Below are 19673 nucleotides of genomic sequence, written 5' to 3' on the forward strand. Positions count from 1 at the left end.
TCTCATAAGGGGAAAAATAAATTCCTTCCTGACTCCAAGAATTGGCAATTGGGTTAATCCCTGGATCAACATCCTTCCCATGTATACTTATTTGGTATATCCCTGTATACCTTCCCTATCTAAAAAGATGTCCAACCTTTTTTTGAACAGTGCTCTGATATACCTGTAAGGCACCTTCTGGCATTGGAACACATCTTACATTTTAGTGAATTGGTTGTAAGGCGTCTTGCGTCCCTGGAAGGTGACTTGACAGAACACTGCTTAGTAAAAATGGACTTTAATCTTTTAAGTAGCTTCAAAGGTTGAAATGACTTCCCAATGTATAGTTTCGTTGTACGTGTTTTTTGCAACTCATGACAATACGTGAAAATGTATCTTGGTTATAATTACAGTATTAGAAAGTATTCGCAGAGACAGAATAGGTATCACAACCAAGTGGAATATTCTATACAAAGATTAAATAAGAATTTCTGAGATTATTTCCCTTTCAGCAAACATTTCCCTTTTATTTATTTTTTTACTTATGTAGTTGACACCTTTGGTCTCAGTGAGTCATAACACAATATATCACATTATATTTCAGATTATGATACCCTTTCCAATCGCCGACTTCATCTATATCTGTCATTGAACATAGACATAAATTTTTCAATAAAATTTAAGTTATATAAAAAAAAAAAACATAAATTTGAGTAACTGAATTAGTAGACACATTGCAACATACAGTTAGGTCCGGAAATAATTGGACACTGACACAATTTTCATAATTTGGGCTCTGTACGCCACCACAATGGATTTGAAATGAAACAACCAAGATGCAATAGAAGTGCAGACTTTCAGCTTTAATTCAAGGGTTGAACAAAAATATTGTATGAAACATTTAGGAATTGCAACCATTTTCATACACAGTCCCCTTATTTCAGGGGCTCAAATGTAATTGGACAAATTAACACAATCATAAATAAAATGTTCATTTTTAATACTTTGTCGAGAATCCTTTGCAGGCAATGACTGCTTGAAGTCTGGAACGCATGGACATAACCAAACACTGGGTTTCCTCCTTTGTGATGCTTTGCCAGGCCTTTACTGCAGCTGTTTTCAGTTGTTGTTTGTTCGTGGGTCTTTCTGCCTTACGTTTTGTCTTCAGCAAGTGAAATGCATGCTCGATCGGGTTGAGATCAGGTGATTGACTCGGCCATTGCAGAATATTCCACTTCTTCGCCTTAAAAAACTCCTGGGTTGCTTTCGCAGTATTTTTTGAGTCATTGTCCATCTGTAAAGTGAAGCGCCATCCAATCAACTTCGCTGAATCTGAGCAGACAATATTTCCCTATACACTTCAGAATTCATCCGGCTGCTTCTGACTTCTGTCACATCATCAAAAACACTAGTGACTCAGTACCATTGTATGCCATGCATGCCCATGCCATAACACTGCCTCCACCGTGTTTTACAGATGATGTGGTATGCTTCGGATCATGAGCCGTTCCAAGCCTTCTCCATACTTTTTTCTTCCCATCATTTTGGTACAGGTTGATCATAGTTTCATCTGTCCAAAGAATGCTGTTCCAGAACTGGTTTGGCTTTTTTAGATATTGTTTGGCAAAGTCTAATTTCTATTCTTGAGGCTTATGAATGGTTTGCACCTTGTGGTGAACCCTCTGTATTTGCTCTCGTGAAGTCTTCTCTTTATGGTAGACTTGGATAATGATATGCCTACCTCCTGGAGAGTGTTCTTCACTTGTCTGGATGTTGTGAAGGGGTTTTTCTTTACCATGGAAAGGATCCTACGATCATCCACCACTGTTGTCTTCTGTGGACGTCCAGGCCTTGTTGTGTTGCAGAGCTCACCAGTGCGTTCTTTTTTTCTCAGAATGTACCAAACTGTTGATTTGGCCACTCCTAATGTTTCTGCTATCTCTCTGTTGGATTTTCATTTTTTGAAGTGAAACTTCTTTAGTGGCACCTATTCTGATGGAGTAAAACGGGAGAGTTGGGGGCGAAATGTGAAACGGAAGTGACGTCACGGCTCCCCCCCCCCCTCCCCTCGCATATCGCCGCCGCTGCTAACAGCCAACGCTCCCCCCCCACACACACCCGCTGTGACATGCCGCCGCCGGCGCCGCTCCTAACGGCCGCCGTTACCCCCACACGTCAGCTGCCATGGGTATAGCAAGATGGCTGCCGCAGAGCTTCCGGTGCTAGAGTGAAAGGTGTAGCAAGCGCGGGGATTTTAAATCAGACTCAGTGAGCTGCTGCTCAGCCTCTCACCTCCCTCCCCTTCCCTGTGTCCCGCTGACTGAGCGCTGCCGGGGCCAGAGGAGAGGAGCCCAGGGATCATGGAGGGTAACCGAGAGGAAGCAGAGCAGTGTGTCGCTGACATGCTGAATTGCCGATGGACAGGAACGGAGGAGGGAGGAGGGAGGAGATCGGACCTGGCAACGATGTCCACATTAAAGGATAACAAAAGGAAGAATAGGCTGGGGAGAGGGACATCACATTGAAAACATCACAGTCCTAGTGATTCTGTGTGTGTGCAGTGAGTAGCAGGACAGGGCAGAAGTGGATGTGCATTCCCTGCCCTTGCAGCCAGCTGTTCAGTGCCTGTGTGTGTGTATGAATAAGGTACAGTCAGTGTGAGATGCTGCTTCTGATGGTGAGATATAGCTGCATGCAGCTCCTGGTGTCCTGTGCTCTCTGCTAATATGCACTGAAGGAACCATCCAGACTTGCATGAGCCTTCAGCAGAACAATTAAAGACTGTCAAAACAGGACACACTAAACACTGGGAATCTCAGTGCTAGTAAATACTCAGGGATAAGGAAATAGCAAGGTATCTGTATGACAAATCTCAACTGTCAACCCAAATGAAATATAACATTCTTCTGTGTACTGGAAATATCTGATCTATACAAAGTCAGCAATATATCAGATTGTAAAATGCAGTGGTCACAGTACTAATACAACCTCAGTGGTGCTGTGCTTGACTGCAAGAGAGAGCACAGTTATTTGAGCAAAGGACACTATAAGAATGGTACTAATTTTACAAACATGGTGTATTCATGCAGAATATAAAGGGTGAGACTATTTGTAAAACACATCTCAGTCACACGCACACACAGTCACACGCACAGTCACACACACACAGTCACCCGCACAGTCACACGCACCCGCACACTCACACGCAGTCACACTCACAGTCACCCGCACACTCTCAGTCACCCGCACATGCACACTCAGTCACACGCAGTCACACACACAGTCACCCACACACTCACACTCACAGTCACCTGCACACTCACAGTCACCCGCACAGTCACCCGCACACTCACTCGCACACTCACCCGCACACTCACACGCAGTCACCCGCACACTCACCCGCACATGCAGTCACCCGCACAATCACCCGCACACTCACCCGCAGTCGCAGTCACACGCAGTCGCACGCAGTCGCAGTCACACGCAGTCGCAGTCACACGCAGTCGCAGTCACACTCAGTCAACCGCACACACGAGGAATTCACACTTAGTGCAAATAGCTAATACAGGCGATGTGTGCAGAGCACGCGCATTCTAAGTCAAATTTATTTGCGTTTTGTCAATGAAATTGTATTTTGATTTTTAATTAAAACATCACCAACACAAATACAATTTCTGTGACAAAAGTCAAAGAAGTTTCACTTACTATGCGCGTGCACAGCACACACAGCTTTTTTTTGCAGCCTAAGGATACCCTGTTTCACTTGCATTGAGAGCTCCTTTGACCGCATGTTGTGGGTTCACAGCAACAGCTTCCAAATGCTAATGCCACACCTGGAATCAACTCCAGACCGTTTACCTGCTTAATTGATGATGAAATAATGAAGGAATATCCCACACCTGTCCATGAAACAGCTTTTGAGTCAATTGTCCAATTACTTTTGGTCCCTTGAAAAAGAGGGGGCTACATATTAAAGAGATGTAATTCCTAAACCTTCCTCCAATTTCGATGTGAATACCCTCAAATTAAAGCTGATAGACTGCACTTTAAGCCCACATTCATTATTTAACTATAACTTGAATTTATTTTGGTAAACCGGCAAAATAACAAAACTTGTATCAGTGTCCAATTATTTCCGGACCTAACTGTATTTGTGACTGCTTTTATCAGTCCACAACACCATTTATTGATAGAGGTTGTACATCAATTTCTTCCTGTGCATCAGTTTCAGACTGTTTACACTAGGTCCATGTTTGGTGTAATCTTGATAATTCATGTGCAGCATCATTTCGGCAGTACGTGTTGGGTTAATTTAAAGTGTCAGAACCAAGAAATAATCCTACCAAGATAGAACAGAACAGGTACAATAAATCCAGGCCCTGAACTTTTTACAATCTGTTTTTTTTTTTTTTTGGTTAGCTGCCTGAGGCACATGGATAAAGTGACCTGCTCAAGGTCTCAGAGCTGGCACTGCATCTCATACTGCTTCACTGGCCAATCCTCCTACGTTGGTCAGTGTGGTCTAATTACACACTTTGTGCTGCTAAAGCATTTTTATTTTTTTTTGCTTCTGAAAAACGCATATCATCCATGTCAAAATCAGGTAATCTTGCTAATGGGGATTACAGATAATCTTTTTTTTCTTTTAATAATGTTTGTCCTTCTAGCCATTATTGTGCAGCTGCCTGTGAGTCTATGGTCTGCCTATGAACCAAGCAGCAGGCATTTGAAAGTCAATGGGATTTTCTGAAGAGCAGTAATACCAAAGAACCTTGTAGGAAACAAAACTACTTCCAATTGATGTGTATATCTGCATTGCATAAGACTTATTTTATGCCGTATAGTACAGAACAATTTAACGCCTACGGCTTTGTACTACAAACACAAGCTGATGAACTTCACTTTCCAACCGAAGAAAAATAGAAGCGCGGTTGTACTGATTACTATATGAAAAAAAAAATATATATACTTTTTTTTATATATATATATATATATATATATATATATATATATATATATTCTTTTATATATATATATATATATATATATATATATATATATCAGAAAATAGCCGTGTTAGTCCAGTTGTGATAGTGCAGAATAAATGAGTTCTTCAGTATTAGGTGATACCTTTTTTATTGGACTAACAATTTATGTCATAGGACAAGCTTTCGAGAGTTCTCCTCTCTTCTTCAGGTCAAGCAATACTGATATACAAAGGATTCAATGGCTAATACAGGGTAGAGAGAGGGAAAAAAAAAAAGATATTTACTGTAGATAAGGTAGGGTGTTAAGTGTTTGAAGCCAGGGGACAGTGTCAAAGAAAGGTGGGGGGGGGGAGAAGGGATGCTGGGGGGGAGAGAAAGTGTGGATAAGAATTGAGGCAACAGGATAATTACAAACAATTTTGATAGGGTGTGAGAAAACCCATGTTCGCATTAAGTCCTTTGGTTTTGGTGTCAAGGAGTCTTATCATTCTGAGTTCAAATGTTTTCCGTTCTTGGGTGCTTTTAAACATTCCATTGAGGATTTTGATTTTTAAATCATTTATGGAATGATCTGGTTGTGAGAAGTGATGTCCCAAAGGTGAGCAGTATCTTCCTTCTTCGTGATGGAGTATAGAGTGTCTGTGCATATTCATTCTTCCTTGTAGTTTTTGGCTGGTTTCCCCAATGTAGCAACCTTGGTCACATTTGTTGCACTGAATCATATACACTAAATTCCTGGTTGTGCAGCTGTATGATCCTTTAACATTGAATGTTCTATGGTTGTGACTGGCTGTGGGATCTTGGCAAATGTGTTTGCAGAGTTTGCAGCGTTTGTTGCTGCACGGTTTTGTGCCATTATCCATGTCTTTAAAATCGTCGTGAAGTTTTCTGCTGACTAATTTCTGTTTGAGGTTTGGTGGTTGCCGGAATGCAAGAATGGGAGGTTTGGGAAAGATTTCTTTTAATGTCGCATCCTCTGTCAGCATGGGTTGCAGATCTTTGATTATTTTTCGTATACCCTCTAGGGTAGGGTTATATGTGGTCACTAGTGGTATGCGTGTGGTAGGTTCTTTCTGTCTGTATTGTAGCAGGTGTTCTCGTGGGGCTTTTAGTGCTGATGTAATAGTTTTGGCAATGGTCTTTGGTTTGTATCCCTTCTGTCTGAACGATTCGGTCAGCGTTGTGAGATGCCTGTTTCTGTCTTCAGTGTCAGAGCATATGCGGTGGTATCTTATAGCCTGGCTGTGTATGATACCTTTTTTGGTATGAGTGGGATGGAAGCTGGAGTTGTGGAGGTAACTGCATCTGTCAGTTGGTTTCTTGAATACAGATGTGTGTAGTTTGCCATCTTTCAGTGTTACTGTAGTATCTAGAAAGTTTACTAGGTTTGCCGAATAATCCATTTTGAGTTTAATTGATGGATGGAATGAGTTCAGGGACTCGTGGAATTGTTTTAGGTTTTCTTCACCCTCTGTCCATATTATAAACAGGTCATCAATGTATCTGTAGTATTTGTAGGGTTTGTGGAGGCATGTAGTTAGGAATCTTTGTTCAAGATTTGCCATGAAAAGATTGGCATATTGCGGTGCCATCTTGGTACCCATTGCAGTCCCCATTAGTTGTAGGTACATTTCCTTGTTGAAGCTGTATATTCCTGGGTTGGACGTACTTCACACCACCAACAGGACGCAACATCATACTTGACAGCTACATACAGAGCTTAAGATCACAAGTTTCCTTACTAGCATCAACACAGCAGAAAAAAACTATGTACAACCTATCCCCCATGGAGAGATCTGCAATCAAGGAACTGCGAAACAACCACAACATCACCATCAAACCAGCAGATAAAGGAGGCGCAGTGGTGCTTATGAACACAAATAAATACATAGAAGAAGGCAATAGACAACTTACAGACAACACCTACTACAAGAAACTCACGCATGATCCAACCCAGGAATATACAAAGCAAATCATGAATCTCATTCAAACATTCCCTAACCACCTGCAACCACAATTGAAGCAACTAATACCTGACAACCCAGGAGTTGGAATCTTCTACATGCTTCCCAAAATCCACAAACCAGGAAACCCCGGCAGACGTATTATAACAGGTATGGATACACTCACGGAACAAATATCAGGCTTAGTGGAGAATATCCTCAAACCTTTAGTCAGAAGCACCAACAGCTTCATACAAGATACCACAGATTTTCTCAATAATCTTAACAACATCAACCAACTACCATCCAACACACTGCTAGTTACCATGGATGTAGAATCCCTTTACAGCAACATCCCCCACAAGGATGGTATTGAGGCATGCCTGCATTTCCTTACAACATCTCCCCTGGATCAGAAATACAGTGCTGATGTAATTATCAAACTGATAGAATACATCCTCACACACAACTACTTCAGCTTCAACAAGGAAATATACCTACAACTAATGGGGACTGCAATGGGTACCAAGATGGCACCGCAATATGCCAATCTTTTCATGGCAAATCTTGAACAAAGATTCCTAACTACATGCCTCCAAAAACCCTACAAATACTACAGATACATTGATGACCTGTTTATAATATGGACAGAGGGTGAAGAAAACCTAAAACAATTCCACGAGTCCCTGAACTCATTCCACCCATCAATTAAACTCAAAATGGATTATTCGGCAAACCTAATAAACTTTCTAGATACTACAGTAACACTGAAAGATGGTAAACTACACACATCTGTATTTAAGAAACCAACTGACAGATGCAGTTACCTCCACAACTCCAGCTTCCATCCCACTCATACCAAACAAGGTATCATACACAGCCAGACTATAAGATACCACCGCATATGCTCTGACACTGAAGACAGAAACAGGCATCTCACAACCCTGACCGAATCGTTCAGACAGAAGGGATACAAACCAAAGACCATTGCCAAAACTATTACATCAGCACTAAAAGCCCCATGAGAACACCTGCTACAATACAGACAGAAAGAACCTACCACACGCATACCACTAGTGACCACATACAACCCTACCCTAGAGGGTATACGAAAAATAATCAAAGATCTGCAACCCATGCTGACAGAGGATGCAACATTAAAAGAAATCTTTCCCAAACCTCTCATTCTTGCATTCCGGCAACCACCAAACCTCAAACAGAAATTAGTCAGCAGAAAACTTCACGACGATTTTAAAGACATGGATAATGGCACAAAACCGTGCAGCAACAAACGCTGCAAACTCTGCAAACACATTTGCCAAGATCCCACAGCCAGTCACAACCATAGAACATTCAATGTTAAAGGATCATACAGCTGCACATCCAGAAATATAGTGTATATGATTCAGTGCAACAAATGTGACCAAGGCTGCTACATTGGGGAAACCAGCCAAAAACTACAAGGAAGAATGAATATGCACAGACACTCTATACTCCATCACGAAGAAGGAAGATACTGCTCACCTGTGGGACATCACTTCTCACAACCAGATCATTCCATAAATGATTTAAAAATCAAAATCCTCAATGGAATGTTTAAAAGCACCCAAGAACGGAAAACATTTGAACTCAGAATGATAAGACTCCTTGACACCAAAACCAAAGGACTTAATGCGGACATGGGTTTTCTCACACCCTATCAAAATTGTTTGTAATTATCCTGCTTGCCTCAATTCTTATCCACACTTTCTCTCCCCCCCAGCATCCCTTCCCCTCCCCACCTTTCTTTGACACTGTCCCCTGGCTTCAAACACTTAACACCCTACCTTATCTACAGTAAATATCTGGGGGGGTTTTCCCCCTCTCTCTACACTGTATTAGCCATTGAATCCTTTGTATATCAGTATTGCTTGACCTGAAGAAGAGAGGAGAACTCTTGAAAGCTTGTCCTATGACATAAATTGTTAGTCCAATAAAAAAGGTATCACCTAATACTGAAGAACTCATTTATTCTGCACTATATATATATATATATATATATATATATATATATATATATATATATATATATATATATATATATGTGTGTGTGTGTGTGTGTGTGTGTGTATGTATATATATATATATATATATATATATGTGTGTGTGTGTGTGTGTGTGTGTGTGTGTGTGTGTGTGTGTGTGTGTGTGTGTGTGTGTGTGTGTGTGTGTGTGTATATATATATATATATATATATATATATATATATATATATATATATATATACTGTACTTAGTCAGGTTATGGTGGGTAAAAAAGTGACAAAAACCCTCCACAGCAAAGCATATACAAATGGAAATATTACTGTATGCTCATTTGCATGTCTTAGACAGGTCTGCAACCCCGCCTTTCATTATCACCCAGCACACTGCACTTCCACTGCAGCAAGGGATTCTGGGAAATGACATGCAAATGAGCACACAGTGCCACCTTTTGCTTCAAATCTATTAACATGGTTCTCTATAGGCTTAAGCTTGCTGCATGGTCACAGCTTTGAGCACAGCCAGGGTTAAGATGCATAGCCAGCAAACCCACCCACAGACAGACTGTTTCAACCTTAATGGGTCTCTTCAGTGTGGGGTTGGTTATACTGGCTATGCACCCACCATAACTTAACTAAATATATATTCTTATATATATATATATATATATATATATATATATATATATATATATATATATACACCCCTTTGAGTTCAACTTCACTTCTGTATAGGTGACTCGTTTATCACTTTATAACTTGTAAAAAGTATCAGACGTTGAAGACATAAAAACAGTATTTATTGTAAAAACATTTCTTGTTTTTTTTTAATTGTTGCTCCTGCATAGAAGGCATGCTCAGAAGTTCTGCCCTGTAGGTGTGGATTTGGAAATTTCCTGCAACAATATTATTGGATATCCAATCAAAGGCATTTATGAATTAAAATGCATTGGGGTTTACACTTTTATCATTAACTTGCAGTCAGGTGTTACTTAAAGCCCAGTGAAATCATCATAAACATGTGTTGTTTCAGATTCTATTCCAAAACCCACTCCACATCATCTTGACCAAGTGACCGTATAATCCTGTGCTTCAGCATGCGTTGGATAAGGGCTATGGCTGTATTTGTTCTGCCTTGCATTGCATAATGTATTGTATAAACATATATGAAATACATTTTTATTTTTTTTCATCCTATTGTGTTTCTCCTCATGGTGGCTGCGCAGAAAAAGGCTAAAGAATGCTATACAAACATAACTTCACTCTTTCATTGTTCAAGCCCCAATTCTAAATTAACATGACTGCTAATTCCCTCTCGCTTAGTGACATTTGTAGACCTCAAAGGAGGAGCTTCATTAAGCACCAATATGTGCTTAGGGAATCCTAGCGAAGTAACATTATCTGAAAATATGAAGGCATTTTCTGGTAAGATCCTTTGTAGTCTGCATGCTAAACAGCCCCGTGCTGTTGGGGCGAAGAAAAACAAACAGCAGAAGTTGCCATGTGGGCAAAAAAGAAGAAACGAAATCTAGGAAAATAAATTAAAAGAAAGTTGGTGTTCTGCTGTGCACAATAGTAAATTGAAAGCACAATGGAAGGCTGAACCATGTAGCTAAACGTTTAACTTGGCCCCCCTTTTTATAGAACTGTTATTGTAATCCATTCTCTGCCAGTGGGGTCTGCAACGCTGCACCTTTTGTGAGCACTGTAATGGGTGGAAAAGCTGTTCAATGTAAAGTACAGAGTGTTTTTTTTTTTTTGCCTGTGTGCATTTCTAACTAATGAGGAAATGTTACACCATATTTAGGGGTACATTCTACTGTATATACCCTATTGGCCCACATATAGTTCTATGTTTTTTTCCTAAAAATGTTTTTCCAAAATCTTGACTCGTATTATATGCACAGCCTAACACCTTTTATTTTTCATGTAGAAAACCGTCAAAACTTTAGTCATATGTGCGAGGCCGTACTATATTCGGGCCAATACGGTACTCATCAAAAAATGTCCAAACAGCCAATTCTGAGTATATAGGATTTACCCCTTTAGACATTAAGCTGATGAAAATCTTTGATGTACATTTTCTAATGTACGTGACTTAAATGTAAGAAAAAACAAAAGCTAATTGCGTGATCCGTGTAATTAGATTGTTTTCGTGCCCTTGTGTAATGTTTTTTAAGTGAAGGAATTTGCAAATGTTCTTTTATATACATGTGTTTTGTCTTATTTAGGTGCCTTGACCCAAGCCATTCGCAACTTTGCAAAAAGCCTTGAAGGTTGGCTTTCCAGTGCCATGAGTAATATTCCACAGAGAATGACACAAACCAAGGTGAGTTACTATAATCTATAATCAGTAGGTCAAGGACCTGAGTGGTCTAGTGTGTGTGTGTGTGTGTGGGTGTGTGTGTGTGTGGGTGTGTGGGTGTGTGGGTGTGTGGGTGTGGGGGTGTGTAACGGAAACGTTGTCTTGACAGGTTGCTGCTGTAAGTGCCTTTGCCCAGACTCTGCGAAGATACACATCTCTTAATCACCTGGCTCAAGCAGCTCGCGCTGTGCTCCAAAACACATCTCAGATCAACCAGATGCTCAATGACCTCAATCGCGTGGACTTCGCCAATGTCCAGGTAAACCAACCCACGAGCAGTCAAATTCAGTTCTAATGCTTTTGAGTAGATACTAATGTGATAACTTGCAGAGGGTATGATTTCCATATAAGTGGGCCATGTGGCAGTAGATTTTAGGCGGAGGTGTGGGGCCTGCAGTCTCTTGACATATAGGTGTTATGTTTATTTCCAAAATTAGGAATGGTAGGGAGGTTGGGGTGTTCCTTCTAGTTAATGAATCATTTAGTTCCTGGGGCAGATTACCTGTATTACTATTCTAGTATTGTCACTTTGCTATCTCTTCAGTGCTGGTACATTGTGTTGTTAATTGTATTTTTAATCGGTCTCCAAAACAGAACAGAATAGCCAAAAACAGACTAATTTATTGACAGTATATATATATATATATATATATATATATATAATATATATACACACACCCACACACATATACATAAATACATTTACATAAATATACATACATGTCATACATTTAGAAGATCAACTGCAATAGAAAAGGAAGGGTGGGTCATTACAAAGTCATTTTTACAGACCCGTGAATTTCTTATGCAATTTTCTGTTGTCCCCAACAGCTGGTCAGTCTGTACAAAACATGAATAATGTTTGAAATATTACATGAATAATCCCAGGTAATTGCGATTAATTTTATTCATTTATTAAGAAGCTGAGCATTTTAGAGCTCAAAGCCGAAGCATACATGATAAAAAAGGAACACAAAAATATATCAAATTTGAACCAAGAAAATACAATAATGTTGACAGGGGGATAAAGGGATTTTCTCAAGGTCACAAGGAGAGCCATTTTTTACCTGCATCAAAGGCCGTGACATTACAAATGAGCTACTGTACTTCCCCCATATGGTACACATTTTTTTCCCCACTTGAAACACCAACAGGTCTGTCAATTCTCTGTGTCCAACATTTAAAGTAAATACAGCAATACATATGTTTCACATGTTTTCTTGATACGAAGCCTTGCACTCATTTGCTTTTTTGTTGTTGAGAAATGAGCCTAGTTTGCAGGCATTCCGCTGAGTGAACACACATTTCTATTCAGGAGCGGTTCTTCTTGTACAACTGTTTTCACAAATTGCTAACCTGTTCACAGTTTTCATGCATTCAGAGAGCAAACTAGATGCTGTACATTAGTTTCTAAATATATGTGTTGGGGGGAAAGAAAATCGTCTGGCTCATGTATTCAAATATAACCGGAATCTGGAAAAATACACTGAGCTGTAAATCTCCCTTTAAAGTCAGGCTTTTGTATATTTTGTATCACTTCTACCTTACTTTTGTTCTATATTATAATAATAATAATAATAATGTTTTTTGTGTAGATCCTCCATGCAAAAGAGATCAGAAATAGCAGATTACACATTATTGTTGCCCAATTAGAACCAGTACACATATTGTCTATTAATAAAGGCTGAATTTGCCCTTCTGGGAGTTGAACGGGAATATCTGTTTCTCACAGTTGTTACAGGTTACGAGTGTCTGAGACAGCAGTGCCATTTCTCCATTGTATTGATAATTTGATTCGTTGCCTGAAACCAGGGCAGCAGGCAGATTTCATGTAGCCCAGGACTAGTGTTTTGCCCCCCCCGTTTCCTCTCCCATCTGTCTAAAATACAATACCCCCCTCCCCAAAATACAAACCCCCTCCACACACAAAATACAATACCCCCACACACAAAGTACAATACCCCCCCACACAAAATACAATACCCCCTAAACACTCACAAAATACAATGCCCACCCCCATTCACACATAAAATACAATAGCCCCCACACACAAAATACTACCCCCCTAAACACACAAAATGCAATACCCCCCAAACACACACAAAATACAATACCCCACACACAACATACAATACCCCACACACACAAAATACAAAGCCCTCCCTCTACCACCACACACACACACACACACACCACATACAACACACATACATCCTACCTACCTCACCGGCTGCTGCCGAGCCTGTCTCCCATGCCGGGCCTCCCTCTCTGCGAGACGGGGCCTCTCTCTCACCGGAAGCTGAGACTGCCTGGAAGTCGTGCTTAACTTCTGGCTTGCACTGGTGGGAAAGAGGTCCAGACTTGCCAAAAGGGCACACAGCAGCTGGGGAGAGCAGAGGCCATAGAAGTTGTGCCTGGCTGGCCCCAACCCAGCGCCGGCCAGCACAGACGCCTAGCCCGGGACACTTGTCCCAGCTCTACCTCCCTGTCGGCGGCCCTGTCTCTAACCTTTTGGGTTAGTTTATAAGTTCGTAAAATATTTATTTGTATGTGTGCAGCTTGGCCTCTCAACATCTGAATCAACACATTTCTCAGGATATTATTGAAAAAGAAGAGTGTTCACCTGTGTCACATCCTTTGGGGTGGGAATAGAGAAGCTCACGAATAGGTCTGCAGGGGTCTCTTGCTTGGAGCCTGAAGTAGCTTTGAAGTCAGAAAATTACTGATAGGGTCCGCAGAATCTCAGCACTGTGAAGAGAGTAGTTCTATAATAGCCCTGATTGAGGGTGCACAATGGGACCAGTTAAAACTTAAATGTATAACTTCCCTGTGCTCAGGAAGTATAGACACAGTACATATTGACCAAAGATTTGTATACAGTAGAATTGTGTTTTCTGGTGATGTGTGAAAGACACTTATGGAATTACATTTCTCAATTTCTAGTGAAGTGTGAATGATATCTTTAGTAGGTAACCTTCTCAAAGATTTTAATAAACAGGCGTATACTGTATGTATCAAGTTCCATATATTTGCGCAATGATCCATTGCAAGAATGTTGTGCCAATGCCAAGTGTAAAAAAAATTGCTAATCATGTTTCGTACATCTGATGCAAACCTATAAAGTGGAAAATATAACGCCACATTAGACTCGTAAGATTTAATTGTAAGGGAAAAACAGTTGGTCAGAGGCATAGACTTTGGTACAATTCATAATATACTCCTCCTATAACCACTCTTCAAATGACTCGCTTATGCGTGACATGTTGAGTCAATGCAAAGTGTCTTTATACATTGAGGCCAAGACATGCATCGTAAAATGAACTCTTGGTATCAACATAAGAGGGGGAAATGGAGCAAGTGGGATTGGCAACATGCTTAATATGTTTTATTTAATTCTGAAGAATAGTGATTTATTGAAATATGTTCCCTGTGTTCTGCAATGCATGGTCAGTCCCTTTAGCAATAAAAGTTGAATCGTGCTTGATAATGCTCCCGACAATGTGGTAGTGTAATATAATTGTCCTATGATGTGTGGTAGGAGCAGGCTTCCTGGGTGTGCCAGTGTGATGATAACATGGTGCAGAGACTAGAAACAGACTTCAAGATGACTCTTCAGCAGCAAAGCACTCTGGAGCAGTGGGCTGCCTGGCTGGACAATGTAGTGACACAAGCATTGAAACCGTACGAAGGAAGGCCAAGCTTTCCTAAAGCAGCTCGACAGTTCCTGCTTAAGTGGTCATTTTACAGGTACTGTCATGTGTCTCAACTTCTTGAAAGGTGTAAGTTATATTATTGTAGATTTGCATCACACCTCCACAACTTATTCCAACAATGCACAAATAGACATAATTATAATAGGGGCGGTTAACAATAGATTGTAAGCCCTTTGTGGCAGGTACTCATTGTGCCTGCAAAAGTGTATGTTGTATACTCCATACACTGCAGTGGTACATAAGAGCAAAAATATTATTATATCTGATACTGTTCCAACATCCTCTCTGTTCTTCTAATATTTTGCATTATTTAAATACATGCAGAAAACAGTTTTGCGTCCCTTACCAAAAAGCGATGGTCACGGTACAGGGTTGACCAGGTTACTTTGGGATTGCAAACATGCAGAATTCAGAGGTTAAACGAACAAAGGTTTATTTTGGCCGGAGCCAGCAGGGAACAGCCCAAGCAAAACATAGCACTAACACCAGAATAACGGGGAATACGGGGGACTCCTAGCTCGCTAGGTGCAGGGTGATGCGAAAGCTAGCTTACCCTGGATGTTGCCTCAATAATCCGTTCCTGGATCCCAGTAACTCGGGATAACTGCCCCTGGTCGCACAGTTATCGATATAGTTGGTCTCTGGAAACAGAAACCAACCAAAAACAACTGTGAAGTTCTGATCGGAGCCGGCTTCTATACTTTCCCGGCCTCCATTTGGAAACACGTAGAACCATGGAGCCAATTAAGAGCGAGGGGGCATCCAAAACGGACCAATCAGGTGAGGGGTGGACCTGGCACCTTAGGATGGACCCAGAGGGCGGGGGCCTGGGAGCGTGAGAAATTGGAACTGACCAATGGGAACCGGGCAGATGGGACTAGCACCCAAACCCCGGTTCCTGAATTCAGCTCCATACCTTCTGCAGGGTTAGATGCCTCACTGCCAGGGAGAGAACAATGCTCCAGCCTTGGAATGTGTACTCTACTATCAGGTGGGCGTGTCCCTCCCCAGTCTCCCATTGTCCCTCAACACTGCACTTAGCCACTTGTTACTGGCCAGTCGTTCAATGAACCACACAGATACATTTAAAAGAGTATAAACACACAGTCTGAGATATATAATCTCAGTTAGATATTAACATAAACGGAGGCTTTTTTCCAACCCTGAGAGGACACCTTAACCTTTCAGTGAGTCGCCATCTTCACTGACAGAGGCAGCAAGCAGGCTTACCCTTTATTTAGACATGCCACGCTGCGCCCTCCGTCACTGGGGTTACGGCAATTAAGAAATGCACATGTAGTATATTTGTTTGATTTGCTTTACTGTGAGTGAACGCACAGTGCATCTTAAATGACAAAATTGTATTAATTGTAGGAACACATGAGCTTCACGTTGTGCCATGTATTTTAGTGCCACAGAAAGATCTGCCAAGTCTAATTTGAATCCAAGCTATTAGTAGTGTGACTTGGCTAAGCATGGAAAGCTAGTTTAGCTCTTAAAAACACATATTTAGAGTATGTTTTTGAAACGTCTCCCACGTCAATGTGAATATGAAGAAACAGGGGGCAGGCGATTTGCAATCTTGTGCATGCAGAAGATTAATGTGTAAATACAGTACGTGTTTTTTTTTTTATTCAACAGTTCCATGGTTATTCGAGACCTAACCTTGCGCAGTGCTGCTAGCTTTGGCTCTTTCCATCTGATCCGCCTTCTTTATGATGAATACATGTTTTATTTAGTTGAACACAGAGTTGCCCAGGCAACTGGAGAATCACCAATAGCAGTCATGGGAGAGGTGAGTTTGTCAACAAACATTTAATTGGCTGGTTTAAATATGCCTTTTGTGGGCCTACAGCATGTACGTGTGATCGGGTGAGAAAGTTATGCAAACCAGGAAAAGATACATTGAATTAACTCCAGCACAGAAACACAAGACCTATAATTGTTCCAAAATATGTTGCTCAGTGTTTTAACTTTTAGTATGGTATTTTTCAATTTCGTACTAGTTATAATTTATTTCTGCATGTACAGTATTTCACAAATGTTTCCATATATCCTTCTCATAGATAATCAAGTATTATAGGCAAAATTATTTGAAATTCTAGGCATTATTAAAATCCTTACTCTGTGATCGGTTAAAAAAAAAAAAAATGTTGGCACCTTGCCAAATCAGAGAGCAAGGATTTAATTACTTGCCTTGTGTTAAGTGGGCTGGTGTGGGGCGGGGAGCGTCCCGAGGAGCAGGGCAGCGGGTGGGTGGGAGAGAGCCTACTAGAAGAGTGAGGCGTGAGGGAGAGAGACATTCGGAGAAGCGGGTGGGAGAAAGAAAGCTGTTCGGAGGTGAGGGGGGCAGGAGGGAGACAGCAGTCTGGAGGAGAGGGGGCTGGTAGAAGAGAGCCGGGGCAGCGGGCTGATAGCCTTTTCTGGTTGTACAGTTGAGATGGAGTGTGCCATTGGTAGAGCAGGTAGAGCAGGGGAGAGTTCTGGGGCATGCCATTGGTAAACCAGGAGGAAAAGGAAAGACCTTTAAAAAATTTTTAAAAAATGAGCCTATAATATGAATCGCCTCAGGGCATTACCTGCCCAGGTGTGTTAAAGGCTTCCTTCAACTCTTCCAACCTTGGCATTATAATAATAATGTCCTGTTCTGAGGGGATTATTACATATAGCAGCAGTCCTGGAAAATAAATATTACAAATGCAGTAAGTATTATCTAATACAGTGGTTTTCAACCTTTTTTCTCTTGGACAGGACAGGGTCACAGAAAACACAGGAGTCAGAGGGGGTCACAGGCGTCAGAGAGGGTCACAGGCGTCAGACGGGGTCACAGACGACAGAGGTGGTCACAGGCGTCAGAGGGGGCCACAGGAGTCAAAGGGGGCCACAGGAGTCAGAGGGGGCAGGGAGTCACAGGAGAAAATACACACCAACAGGACAGAAGAAATACACACACAGGACACATATACACAGGACAGACACAGAGCCCCATCTCTTTCCGGGCCCATGCTGCTTCCTTCTCAGCTTGGCCACACCCCCAAGCTCCTGGCTCCTCCTCCTGATTGGCTGCTGCCGGGTAATGCAGCCAGTTAGGATAGAGGAAATTACCCAGCCCCCTAGCAACTGCCCTGTTTCGCCCTGCTTTGAGAGATGTGGGTAATCCCGCAGCACCCTTTTGATTCTCTCATGGAACCCCAGGGTGCTGCGGAACCCCGGTTGGGAAACTGATCTTATTAAAAATAAAAAACACACAGGATTTTGAAAGTCTTACTCCTTTAAGTGTTGTACTCATGCATACTTGATCAATGCTTGCATGCATTTCAATTTGCACATGGGTATCTTGTCCATTCCACATTAGATTGTGATAGCGTTGAACTCTTTGGGTTCTCCAGGACATAGTCACTACGTTATGCCCAACTGAGGGCTTTTTTGCCGGTTACATCAGGTCCTGCTTCCCATGGAGTTCAGGATGTGATCTACTCAGTGAGGACACGGAGGGGTAGGACTCCTGCATAACCCTTGTGGTCATGTGACTCCACTGTACCGGAGGGGCCGTGGCTCTCAGGTGCCACAACCCTTCTGGCACTCAATGGGTTAATGGTCACACCGATCTCAAGTGCACCTGAAGGAGAGAACTTCGAGGGTTTGAAAGCTCTGTATGTGTGTCTTTATTTATATAGCGCCATTAATGTACATAGCGCTTTTCAGTAGTAATACACTTGACAATCATATAAATAACAAATAACTACAAATAACAGATCATCGGAATAAGTGCATCAGACATAAAAGTAACATTGTGGAAGAGGAGTCCGTGCTCCGAAGAGAGTAGGGAGTAGGGAGAATGTACAGAGACAGTAGGAGGGCGTTCTGGTAAGTGCGTCTGCAGGGGGCCAAGCTTTATGTATCGTATATAGTATTAGCCACACTGCTACTCGTATGCTTCTTTAAGCAAGTGTGTCTTAAGGTGGGTCTTAAAGGTGGGTCTTAAAGGATGATAGAGAGGGTGCTAGTCGGCTATTTAGGGGAAGGGCATTCCAGAGGTGCGGGGCAGTCAGTGAGAAAGGTTTAATGCGGGAGAGGGCTTTAGATACAAAGGGGGTAGAGAGAAGACATCCTTGAGCAGAACGCAAGTACACGCTATTACATTGATGAAGTATTATCTTGTTGCTCATTTGAAAGGTATTACAAACTGCAACAAATACACTAGTCCAGGACCAATCAGGCTTTTAGAATTTTGTACATAAGATATATCAATCATTTATTTAGTGAGATTTGTGACAGATGTTAACCCTGTAGAAACATCACAGCTGCTTTGAAAAAGGGGTTAAATATTATAGTGTTGTGTGTATTTTGTATTGTTGAACATATATTAGTCTAAGGGGTAGAGTCACAGATCGCCATCATTTTTGTGCTAATACTGCTCGTAACCGAAATTGGGAACGGACGTTATTTTTCTTCATTTTAATGGGTATCATCAAAGCTAATGAGATGCAAAAATAACGTCCTTTAGTAAAAGTGGTAATGTTATTAATGGTGATTGCCGTTGCCCAGATGTGCATTCTCCATACTCTGCACATGCACATGGGTCAAACTTTAATACGCGTTATTAACGCATGTGATAAAGATGCATTATTCATGTGTTGTGACGGTGCTCATCTCAAATCAGG

The 19673-nt window shown here is 41.4% G+C and overlaps 1 protein-coding gene across 8 annotated transcripts in view; it reads left to right on the forward strand.

Annotated features, from left to right (window-relative positions):
* RFX3 (regulatory factor X3) overlaps positions 1-19673 on the forward strand; it is a 351522-nt gene that overhangs the window by 309763 nt on the left and 22086 nt on the right. For 6 of the 8 annotated variants that reach the window (XM_075597033.1, XM_075597067.1, XM_075597082.1 and 3 more), the window contains 4 exons: positions 11163-11260; positions 11406-11555; positions 14835-15043; positions 16651-16804. In XM_075597033.1, the coding sequence (XP_075453148.1) occupies positions 11163-11260; positions 11406-11555; positions 14835-15043; positions 16651-16804 (611 nt within the window). The remainder of the gene's footprint in view (positions 1-11162; positions 11261-11405; positions 11556-14834; positions 15044-16650; positions 16805-19673) is intronic. The other 2 variants (XM_075597041.1, XM_075597089.1) reach the window with 2 other exon arrangements.

Source organism: Ascaphus truei, chromosome 1 (assembly GCF_040206685.1).
Source record: "Ascaphus truei isolate aAscTru1 chromosome 1, aAscTru1.hap1, whole genome shotgun sequence".
Classification (NCBI taxonomy): domain Eukaryota; kingdom Metazoa; phylum Chordata; class Amphibia; order Anura; family Ascaphidae; genus Ascaphus; species Ascaphus truei.